The sequence below is a fragment of the Bufo gargarizans genome, chromosome 3 (genome assembly GCF_014858855.1).
Source record: "Bufo gargarizans isolate SCDJY-AF-19 chromosome 3, ASM1485885v1, whole genome shotgun sequence".
Lineage (NCBI taxonomy): Eukaryota > Metazoa > Chordata > Amphibia > Anura > Bufonidae > Bufo > Bufo gargarizans.
In genome coordinates, this window is record NC_058082.1 from 159676663 (window position 1) to 159689454 (window position 12792).

Here is a 12792-nt window from a genome sequence, read left to right on the forward strand (position 1 = left end):
AGAGGAAAGCTGATGAACATAAAGGCACTTTAAATGTGTTGTTTATAATGTACTGAATACACTGCATTCCCATGAACCCCTTCCACCACAAACAAGGGTATATGGTTGAATCTTCCTTTTCTCATCCTCCTTCTCCTCTTCCATCATATCAACATGCTTATTAGTCGCATATTATGCCCTCGCATATATGCCCTTTGCATATAATATTTTACAGGGTCAGCTCAGCTGCAGGCCCTCATATATAATTTTTTAGAGGGTCAGCTCACCAGCAGGCCTTCACCTACAATCTTTTACAGGGTCAGCTCACCTGAAATCCCTTGCATATAGAAGGCCCTCGCATATAATTTTTTAGAGGGTCAGCTCACCAGCAGGCCCTCACATATAATTTTTTTACAGGGTCAGCACATCAGCAGGCCCTCCCATATAATTTTTTAAAGGGTCAGCTCACCAGCAGGCCTTCACCTACAATGTTTTACAGGGTCAGCTCATCAGCATGTCTTCGCATATAATATTTTAGAGGGTCAGCTCACCAGCAGGCCCACACCTAAAATCTTTTACCTGGTCAGCTCACCTGTAGGCCTGCACCTAAAATCTTTTACAGGGTCAGCTCACCTGCAGGCTCTCACCTAATTATACCTTATAGGTAATTTGTGTGCATGCTGCATTGCTTGGATGTGGTAGCTGTATCTCAGGCTCCCTCTCCGGAATTGAACCCTGATTCCCCGTTACCTGTAGTCACCATAGTTTGCGCTGACAATAACATCGAAAGGTGATAGGCCAGACATTTGAATGGATCGTCGCCGTCACCCATAATGTTTTAGATGGTCAGATCAGCAGGTCGTCACCCATAATGTTTTAGATGGTCAGATCAGCAGGCCCTTGTTCCAAATGTTTTTGAGGGTCACCAGCAGGCCATCAATCATAATTTTTTAAAGGCCGTGTATGATGCCCTCTTTATGTGTAACAAAGGGTGTATTGGAGTGCCGGTTCCTTGTAATTTTTGGCAGCCCTTTCACTTAGTGCATAGGCTTTATGAGTGTAGGAGTCCCACTACATTAACAATTGTACCACAATGTGAATGAGGCCCTCCTGTATGTGATATATAGGTTGTATCGGAGTGCCTCTTCCTTGTAATTTTCTACAGCACTTGCACTTTATATACAAGTAAATATACAGGAAAGAATGTTTCCTAACAATTTTTCCTCTAAAATCAAATTTTTTTCTTCGGTTTTGTGCGTATTTTTGTCAGTCTGTAAAAGTGGCGTACTACTCGGACAACATCGTTCCCAGCAGTGACCTGGGAGTCCAAGATGCATTCAGACATCCTCCCCATGCTGTTCCCAAACCATTTCGGTGATGTTTCCATCAAGGCACCCTCCCCTCTTCAGAGCAGGGGGTGCCTGGTTTAATGCTCGGGTTCTCCCATTGACTTCCATTATACTCGGGTGCTGGGTACAGCACCCGAGCATCCCAATGTGTTTGGCCAGAGCACCCGAGCACTTTGGTGCTCGATCAACACTACTGCTGACATCTCTCCCTGCAATAAGTGTGAAGAATTATATGTGTATTGTTGTTGGGTGTAATTATGTTATGTTGTGTGACCTGGTTATGAAAACACTGTCAGCACCCCTCTTTCTCCCCCTCCCTCTCGTTATCTCCCATTGTACTTTGAAGGAGCTCAGAACAATGCCAGTCTGGCCAGGCTCTTGCTAAAGCTGTCTGGAGCTATTAGCAGGTGGACCCCTGTGGTGTGGTGAAGACAGAATGTCTGGGGAGGGAAAAGGGGATGTGATGGGATTTTAGTTTTATCTGATCACAATTTCTGTATATAAGTTTGTGGAGTTGCTCAATAAAGCAGATTTTTGTTTCACCTACACCGAGTCTCGACCAGTGACTGGGGAAACTGGGAGCTACAGATCAGCAGTTTGCAATTTCTAATTCAGATGGCCATATGCTATCCGCAAAAATGCGGATCCGTTTTTTTGCAGATTAGATGCTGACCCATTCACTTCTATGGGGCCCTTTTCTATTCCAGAGTTCCGCAAAACAAATGTAACATGTCCTATACTTGTCCGTGAAAATCAGGACATGGCCCCATTGAAGACTATGGGTCCGCAAAAATACTGAATGCTATCCATTTTTTTGCGGATCCGCAAAAAAAAACGGATAGCATTCAGTATTTTTGTGGACAGCATACGGCCATCTGAATGAGCCCTAAGGAAGAATACAGAGGCGGACATACTCTTCCTGAGTACTGGGGGTTTGTCACATTGGTGGCAGCAGTGGGATGCTCTTCCTTGTCTGAGGAGACATTCAAACCACCACCGGGATTTATTTCTCAGCCGGCTGAGGATAACTGACTTAAGCAGCCATGACCCTGTCAGTGGAATACTCCAAATTGTTGTGGATCATCTGTCCAAAGGGAGAAAAGGGTCTGTCTATGGAAGACTACTTCGTCCTCAGGCAGATGGCACGGACAGCTCTATGGAATATTACCAAGGCACACCGGGGCCGGTTTCATCCATTTCCAGAACAAAGGGTCCGGGATCAGATGGGCCTGCGAATGGGTATCCTGGGAGAGCAGCATCAGGAGCATTGGGTGGCTGATTTGCACAAGTTGGTTCAGCGAGAGGTAAAGCTGAATGAATGGTATCGTGCCCTGAGTTGGTATGCAGAACAAACACAGCCAGGATTTACATCTGAATATCCAGAAGGCTACAACTTTGATGATCCAGGGCTGTTGTGGGACATCCTGGTGGATATGTTTGAGGTTGGGGATGAGGGGGACTCTGCCCTGGAGGACCATTTTGCATACCGGGGAGGCTTGCTTTGTTTGAAGAGAGTTTCAGAGCTGAGAGCTGATTTGGAGTACGTGGTAAAACAAGAATGGCTACTGGGAAAGGCATACAAGGAGCTGCTAGGACGCATCCAGCAGAGTTTCTCAGACCCAGTTGAAGCTATATGCTCAGAGAGTATGGATTTAATAGACTTTTCTGTGGAGGTTGTAAAGCTCACTGAGTCCCCAGGTGAGGCGCTGACAACAGGGCAGAGTGCCACAAGCCTCTGCCCAGCACCTGGTACAGCCCTGGGGTTCCAGGAAGAGGAGTCAAACGGTCTCTCTGCCCAGCAGCCTGGTGAGTTCCAGTGAGAAGAGGTAGCTGACCTCTCTCCCCAACTGCAGATGGAGACCCAGGGAGAAGAGGTAGCTGACCTCTCTCCCCAGCGGCAGAGGGCGTTCCAGGGAGCCAGGGAAGAAGGCCCTCTCCCAGAACGCAGGCCAATGCCGAGGAACTACTAGCCCCAGCTGAAGAGTTGTCATCAGGGCAAAGCTCTATAGGCCACTGCCTACAACAATCAGTGACCCTGGAGGCTCTCTGCGAGGCCACCAAACTGGCAGCTTACTTCCCGGCAGAAGAGCTGGCAACAGGGCAGAGTGCTGTTATCTTCTGCCTCACACCCATAGCCACCCTTAAGTTTCTGGGAGAGATGGCGGCCAACCCCATTTCCTTGTCACCAGCTTCAGATGTGGGGGACCTTCTAGATTTGCGTGCAGAGGAACCGCCTCCCCATGCTTTTCCAGCTGAAGTGCTGACACCAGAGCAGAGCACCACTGGCCTATGTCCCTCACTGTTGTCTGCTCCATCATTCATGGGAGAACAGGAAGCTGGCCTCGCTACCAGCAGGTGGCTTTGGGGTCTGGGAAAAAATACCATCTTTACTTCTTCCCAGGGGCCGCATTTGTTTCAGAAAGGCACAGAGGGCATCCCTTCCCAGAGGCAGGACATCCTTTTAATGGAAGATGTGGACTTATACTGTCCGACAAATACAGGTTCAGACCATTTGGGGGACTGGGATCTACTTAGTCTACCTTTGGGGGGGAAGAAATGTCATGGAACCCACCATGACCTGGGTTCCTGGAGGGGGCTGATGGCCAGCCTCCTTCCTAGCGACTACAGACCTAGGATTTTAGAGACCCCCCTTTGTTTGGTTGAACCGAGTGTCCGGGGCACATGGACGGCTGTTGCGGTGGAGCCTGGCCCTACAGCCGTTCAATTTCACAATCCAATACCAGCCTGGAGAAACACAATGCGAATGCTGATGGACTATCTCGTCAAATAGAACTGGAAGGGTGACTAACATGGACATCCCCAAGTGGACCCGTAGAGGATCTCACCGGGTCTGCCATCCTTAAACTTGGGGGAGCTATGTGACGACATGGTAAAGAGTTATATGTGTATTGGTGTTGGGTGTAATTATGTTATGTTATGTCACCTGGATATAAAAAGACTGTCAGCACCCCTCTTTCTCCCCCTCCCTCTCGTTATCTCCCATTGTACTCTGGAGGAGCTCAGAACAATGTCATTCTGGCCAGGCTCTTGCTAAAGCTGTCTGGAGCTATTAGCAGGTGGAACCCTGTGGTGTGGTGAAGACAGAATGTCTGGGGAGGGGAAGAGGGATGTGATGGGATTTTAGTTTTATCTGATCACAATTTCTGTATATAAGTTTGTACAGTTGCTCAATAAAGCAGATTTTTGTTTCACCTACACTGAGTCTCGACCAGTGACTGGGGAAACTGGGAGCTACAGATCAGCGGTTTGCAATTTCTACTGAGTAAGGAAGAATACAGAGGCGGACAAACTCTTCCTGAGTACTGGGGGTCCGTCACACTAAGTACACTGGAAAATGGCAGAATCCAAGATGGCTCAGGCTATTTATAGGGCTGTGACATCACAGGGCTGGCTGGATGCTGATTGGCTGCATGCATGGCATTATGGGTGGACAGCCTTCCCAGAATTCCTTTCTCCATGCCCTCACATGTGCACCAGCCATTTTAGGAAAAATGCAATTCGTTACCACGAATTGCGAGGAAATTTGGCTTCAGTGCAAGTTGAATTTTTCCTGAAATTCGGTTTGAATTCTACTTCGTCAGCTTTGGTTCGCTCATCTCTAATGAACACCAAAATCCACATCTGTTGTACCCTGTACACATATACGATATGGCGGAATCCGAATGCTTAGTTTAGAACATGTACAGTGCACACAAATCTGTTAAGCGATTTTCTGGAACATTCTGTTCCCGTCCCAATGTGAGCACAAAATGTATAAATGCTCTCTGTCACAGAGGGTAAACGCTAAATCAGATTTCTCTTGAATGTGCTACTCTGTCTCTTTGTTAGCCATAATGAGAGGCACTGGTGAGCAACAAGAGTTTACCAAAATTGGACTCAAACTAAGCGGCTGTTCTTTACTTTAAATAGCTGCTACTATATTTATATATGTCTCTTACGGTCACTGATATTATTTATTCACTTAGCAATTATTTGACCCTATTTATTCCTGTTTCACAGAATTCACAGTAAAACTGTGATTTTGATCAATATAAACATCTGTAATAACTGATATCATTGCATTGACCATTAACCCCATAAGGTTCCATTTATTACAACTACCCTACTCTGCCACCTAACCAGTCCCTGCATTTTCTTGAGAAACTAAAAACTAAACAACTAAACTAAAAAAGTCAAAAGACCTCTGCATTAGGATGCATTCACACAACTGTGGCTGTTTTGTGGACTGCAAACCTCAGATCTGCAAAACACGGACACCGGCTGTGTGCACCCCAAACGTCTGTGTGCTTTCGGGTCCATGTGGCAGTGCTGCAAGAGACAGGACATGTCCTATCTAGTCCATTGGTCAGAAGCCTTTTTTACAGTTCCATCTCACAGTCACTTCCCCAATATTTTAATATCTTGCTTTTAACACTATTGAAAATCTGTTTATATGAAAATAAGGGTGCATTCACATAACTGTATTTGTTTTGCGGACTACAAACCGCGGATCTTTAAAACGCAGACACCGGCCATGTGCACCTTGCATCACAGTGCGGACTCATTGACTTCAATAGGTCCACAATCCACATGTTGCGGCCAAAGATAGGACATGTCCTGTCTCTTGCAGCACTGCCACATGGACCCGAAAGCACACAGAAGTTTGGGATGCACACAGACGGTGTCTGTGTTTTGCAGATCTGAGGTTTGCAGTCCACAAAACAGCCACAGTTGTGTGAATGCCTCCTAATGCAGAGGTCTTTTGACTCTTTCTTTCAGAACAACTCTACACCAGGACTTAAAGGACTATTTGATGGGCAGATTGTAGACAGTATATATCTGGCAAGATTTGGTCTTAAAGGGAATCTGTCAACTCTGAAACTAGAGTGAGTGGTGTATAAGTATAAGTGATGCCAAGTCTGGTTATGTCATTTTTATCTTCATACTCACTTGTATTCTGACACAGTGTTCCGACAGACCAGCAGTAAAATGTATTGAGCAGACACCTATTCTCACGCACATTATGGAGAGGACTGAAAGTGGAGTGCGTTTTACTGCTTCTTTGTGGGATCACAGTGTCGGAATGCAAGAAGATACAAATTACATATCCAGACCTGATGTCACACTATACACAGCTTACTCTAGTCTGCGGGTGTTTTGATGCTGACAGATTCTCTTTAAGGAAAGAGGCCCCAGACTGAGTAGGTAAGGAGCTTTCAGAGTTTCTAAACCTGATCCTTGGGGGGGGGGGGGGGGGGGAAAGCAATTAAAAACTCCACATAAATAAGGAAGAATATGCCATAAATTATATCAGGAATTGGTCTTCGGACCAAGTTTTCCATTGCCCGGGTAAAACACAAATGAAACCTCTCCCACGCTCTCATTTTCAACACATTCCAGTCATTCTTCCTGCAAAGGTTTCCACATACTCATTCCATCACTGATACAACGAGTAAAAGCATAATCTCATAAAACAATTCTAAGACTATCAAAAAGGACCTCCCTAATTCTCCAATCACTATGTGCAATCACACAGTGGTCTTTCTCCAGCTAATACAGTACAATGCTTATTTTTACATGTAAAGTGTCCTAAAACCAACATATAATTATTACTACAGTAAAACAATGGGGAAAAAAATAAATATATAAGAAATGGAATTGATCAAGTAGAAATATGAAAGGATTCGTAGACCTACCGATTTCTGGGACTTCTGACTGACTGCTTTCAATCTCTTGCTGACCAATGAAATACCAGACACAGGCCACCCAATGTGCCAAGAGAGCAAAGACAACCATCAACAGGCTGAGGACAACTGCACTGTACTGAGAATAGCGGTCCAATCTTGGGAGGAGGCGCAGCAACCGTAGTAGACGTACAGTCTTCAAGAGATGAGCCCCAAAATACTGACAGAAGGCAAACCATTCACAAAAACTAGATAATGAAAACTGAACAGACATGAAATAGATACATACAATATTACCTCAAGACATTATTAATTTGTTCCCTTACAAATCATAATTAGGACTTACGTTTGCTGTATAGTTCTGGAAACCTCTAGAACATGGATCAGCAACTTCTGGCACTCCAGCTGTTGTGAAAATACAATTCCCAGCATCCATTTACTTCTGTGGAAGTTCAAAGAACAGCTGAGAAAGAGTGCATGCTGGGGGTGATAGTTTCACAGCACTTGGAGTTCCGGAGGTTGCCAACTCCTGCTCTAGAGCTTATTTCCAATGTATCTATAGGGCTTGAATCACCTAACGGAGGCCAAAAGAGAGTTATTTTGGCTAACGTTGGGCTGGTATATGTTGCTATATATATGCTCGATGTAAATATAGGGCTCCAGTCACCTGACAGAGGCCAACAGAGTTTCCACTTGGTCTCAGATGGGCTGGTATGCATTTCTTTTTATCTTATAGAAAAGCGTAAAAAAACATAGTGACTCACTATATTGACTTTGAAACTGTAGAGAAGATCCACAGGAAGGGCAGCTAGAAGATCCAACAAGAACCATGTCCTGATGTAATGGAGGAAGATAAGACGTGAAGAGAACACCACCTGTCCTGACTGACTAACAAATGTTGTACGGAAATTCAAGATGATATCTGTCGAACAATGGAATACAAAACAGTTAAAGTACAGTAATAAATTCCTTATACATTAATGACAATGTTTTTAATGGATATAGGGGTTCATTTAGAAACAGATATGGTGTATACCTGGTGCAGATTATGTTGCACGCCATGTTGCGGCAGAATTTTTGACTTCTTCCCTGCTCACGCCAGGTCTTAAAAAGGGGCGTGGCATGGGCGGGGAAGGTGGCGGGTCGGCAGCCCATCTCATTCATCATTTTCTATGCCTGGTTTAGGTGTAGAAAATGGTCTAAATATAAGACAGCAATGGGGGGTGCCTTACATTTAGAATCCGAGGTGGATCTGCTGAGGTTATGAAGAGGCTGGCGCCTCTACATAACTTCGGCAATCGACCGCCAGCACAGGGGCTAAAATGCGGGTCTTAATAAATGTGCCCCTATAGAATAGAAATCATCTGTTAATCCAAGGCCTGATACCAGTTAAAGGGAGATAATCTTGTCTTACTGCTTAACAGCCCAGCCAGACACAGTATTGTGAGGTTGAGAAGAGCAGATACCAGAGGACATAGAGTTTTCTTGATACATTTCTTTATATTTATTTTTATGTGTTTTCTATGTTTAGTGTTCTTTAAATGGTCACTAACTTTTCACACAACTTCACATAAATCAACAGTACAAGTGATCACAAGAAACTTTGTTATATGTCTTATTAGTGAGAAATGCCTGGATCTCATGTTATCAGCTGTTTACCTCTCACCCTTCCCCCTTGCTAATTGCGTTTCACTTTGAAAAATGCCTTAAAGCCACCCAGGATTGATAAGCTCCACAGAAGGATGATGAGGTCAGTACTCTATAATGTTCTTCATGATCCTTGGGTTGTTTCTGAGTGAGTAAGAGAAGATTAGGTAGCTCCTCTACTTTCAGGGTTCTGGCTCCTTTGCTCCATAGCCTCAACTGCTTCTCTCTTCACCTACAATGTAAACATTCTGTTTGATGCCGCTGCTCCCCTTCTGTCAGATGACCATTTGACTTGACGCAAAGGGAGCAGGATGTTTATGTGGTCACATCCGGGAGTTGAAGAGCCGGTGATGGAGCAATGGAGCCGAAACCAGGTGGGATCTGTTAAGTATGATTACCACCATTGGTCCAGCTACTCTGGGAGGTCTGAAAAATAGTGGAAAACCCCTATAAACTGAAACCAGGCGTCGGGGAACAGTTAAGTATGATCACTACCATTGGTCAGGCTACTCTAGGTGGTCTGAAAAATTGTGGAAAACCCCTTTAAAGCCTTAGGCCTCATGCAAACGACCATTTGCCAGCCTTGCCTGTAATGGACCCATTCACTTGAATAGGGTTCGCAATCCACATCCGACGATATGCACTACTCTGTAGTGCTTCTGTGGGCTTCTGATCCGTGCCTTCGTTCTGTATCACACGGTTTCTCCCAGATTGCTTACCCATTTAAGTGAATTAGTCTGCATCTGTGATAGGGCCAGTACCTGTATATTGTGGACCCGCTGTTTGTGGGCTGCAATACGGGCACGGCCAGGCAACGGCCGTGTGCATGAGGCCTTTAGTTAATGCAAACGCTTTAGATGTGATGGCTGCAAAACCCAATATTTTACTCCCCATCTTGTACTCATCAGGGGTGCCAGTAGCTAAAATAGGTGGTGATGGGGTACTTGAATAGATGCTCTTATTACAGTTAACACTATATACTGGATCTCTCTTGGTACACACAAACACAGAGACAGCTCCTGTATCTTAGTTTCTCGGAATAAGATGCTTTAAAATGACAAGGAATGTACATCAGATCAGACCATAAAAATGTTGTATGTTGGGCAGATTTCTAAGACTTTCTAATCAATTCATTTCTGATTCTTTTATAATCATACTTTTACTGATAGGTTATTGAACGGTTGGATCTTTGCTTCACCATTAAAAATGGATCCATAGATACATTTTCTCTGCACAACCAAACTAATTATTTCCTACAAATGAATGCTAATTCTCTCCTTTGCTCTGCTAAGAACTGATCAGTCAGATATCTTAAAGGCTATGTTGATTGATTTTTAGCTTATAATGAGTACAATGCACTAATACAAAATAGTCCCCAAAGGTGTACATAGCCTTTAATTATTTTGTAACTATAAATTGACGTAAGAGAGGTTACAAAGACTGGATTCACACTGCGTCAATGGTGCCCTGTCAAGGTATACACCAGAAGCAATCTCCCAATGTAAGCCCTGCTGTCTCCATTGACTGTTATAGCCAAATGCATGCCAACATTGGGCTATATTCATTTGGCCTATATACATTGCATCTTGCAAAACCCACCTTTATTTAAAAGCACAGATGTCTTTGCTTTTCAGTACAACTATATGAAAAAGACACATACCATTTTGTATACAGTACAGACCAAAAGTTTGGACACACCTTCTCATTCAAAGAGTTTTCTTTATTTTCATGACTATGAAAATTGTAGATTCACACTGAAGGCATCAAAACTATGAATTAACACATGTGGAATTATATACATAACAAAAAAGTGTGAAACAACTGAAAATATGTCATATTCTAGGTTCTAAGTAGCCACCTTTTGCTTTGATTACTGCTTTGCACACTCTTGGCATTCTCTTGATGAGCTTCAAGAGGTAGTCACCTGAAATGGTCTTCCAACAGTCTTGCAGGCGTTCCCAGAGATGCTTAGCACTTGTTGGACCTTTTGCCTTCACTCTGTGGTCCAGCTCACCCCAAACCATCTCAATTGGGTTCAGGTCTGGTGACTGTGGAGGCCAGGTCATCTGGCGCAGAACCCCATCACTCTCCTTCATGGTCAAATAGCCCTTACACAGCCTAGAGGTGTGTTTGGGGTCATTGTCCTGTTGAAAAATAAATGATGGTCCAACTAAACGCAAACCGGATGGAATAGCATGCCGCTGCAAGATGCTGTGGTAGCCTTGCTGGTTCAGTATGCCTTCAATTTTGAATAAATCCCCAACAGTGTCACCAGCAAAGCACCCCCACACCATTACACCTCCTCCTCCATGCTTCACGGTGGGAACCAGGCATGTAGAGTCCATCCGTTCACCTTTTCTGCGTCGCACAAAGATACGGTGGTTGGAACCAAAGATCTCAAATTTGGAATCATCAGACCAAAGCACAGATTTCCACTGGTCTATTGTCCATTCCTTGTGTTCTTTAGCCCAAACAAGTCTCTTCTGCTTGTTGCCTGTCCTTAGCAGTGGTTTCCTAGCAGATATTCTACCATGAAGGCCTGATTCACACAGTCTCCTCTTAACAGATGTTCTAGAGATGTGTCTGCTGCTAGAACTCTGTGTGGCATTGACCTGGTCTCTAATCTGAGCTGCTGTTAAACTGCGATTTCTGAGGCTGGTGACTCGGATGAACTTATCCACCGCAGTAGAGGTGACTCTTGGTCTACCTTTCCTGGGCCGGTCCGCATGTGAGCTAGTTTCTTTGTAGCGCTTGATGGTTTTTGTGACTGCACTTGGGGACACTTTCAAAGTTTTCCCAATTTTTCGGACTGACTGACCTTAATTTCTTAAAGTAATGATGGCCACTTGTTTTTCTTTACTTAGCTGCTTTTTTCTTGCCATAATACAAATTCTAACAGTCTATTCAGTAGGACTATAAGCTGTGTATCCACCTGACTTCTCCAAAACGCAACTGATGGTCCCAACCCCATTTATAAGGCAAGAAATCCCACTTATTAAACCTGACAGGGCACACCTGTGAAGTGAAAACCATTTCAGGTGACTACCTCTTGAAGCTCATCAAGAGAATGCCAAGAGTGTGCAAAGCAGTAATCAAAGCAAAAGGTGGCTACTTTGAAGAACCTAGAATATGACATATTTTCAGTTGTTTCACACTTTTTTGTTATGTATATAATTCCACATGTGTTAATTCATAGTTTTGATGCCTTCAGTGTGAATCTACAATTTTCATAGTCATGAAAATAAAGAAAACTCTTTGAATGAGAAGGTGTGTCCAAACTTTTGGTCTGTACTGTACATTCTTTTTCATGGCAGTGAATAGTCCATGAACCTCCAGAACTTCCACCTCTGGACATATTTAATAAAAACAGACTGAAAGCATGTCTTTATAGAGCGCTATCAGAATTATTAAAGCGGTTTCCGGGACTTAGATACTAATGATCCGTCCTCAGGATAGGTCATCAATGGACCAGTGGGGTCCAATACCCATTACCAGCAGAAGGCTTTGCAGTGACTCGGAGCAGGGGGTACTTTGACGTTTGGATATTTGTGGACATTTGTCTATTTCCCCTATGCAAAGGTATAAACGTCTTACTTTATTTCACTTGAAAAGGGTTAACTTGCACTGTTTAATACTGTGTAATTAAATTGTATATGTATTTTGTGATATATATCCTGTTTATTATCGCTGTATTTACATGGCTCTGTGGAAAGGGTTAATGAATACTGAGAGACTGCTAAGACTTTTACTAAGAAACTGGTAATTTTCCACAGCTGCCATAGAGTTTGAAGAAGAGCAGGTTTTGGAGGGAAAAAGCCAGACGTTGTTTACCAGCCCCTGGTGTGCTGCAGTTAGGGACCAGTGCTTGGAGGGAAGACTCAGGCCAACCTGCATGAGTGACCAGAAGAAGATGCTGAGATGGGGACACTGAGCAACAGACCATGGGTCACTAGCCCTGTGACTAAGGAGCCACCTGGACTACTGAGCTACAGACTGCGGGCCCTTGACCAGGATTCCAGCCTTCTGATAGAACGAGGGACAGCAAGTTCAGGCCTTTCCTCAGCATCAAACCCTTCTTCTGCCAGACATGAGACTGGAGAAGCCAGCCCAATGCTTTGCCTGTTGTACCTGAA

At 44.2% G+C, this 12792-nt stretch overlaps 1 protein-coding gene across 1 annotated transcript in view; it reads right to left on the bottom strand.

The window, feature by feature from the left end:
• Positions 1-12792, bottom strand: part of KCNH3 (potassium voltage-gated channel subfamily H member 3) — a 142851-nt gene that overhangs the window by 79564 nt on the left and 50495 nt on the right. Inside the window, exons 7-8 of the mRNA XM_044285955.1 lie at positions 7777-7934; positions 7025-7232 (exon numbers count right to left, since the gene is read on the bottom strand). Of these exons, the coding sequence (XP_044141890.1) occupies positions 7025-7232; positions 7777-7934 (366 nt within the window). The remainder of the gene's footprint in view (positions 1-7024; positions 7233-7776; positions 7935-12792) is intronic.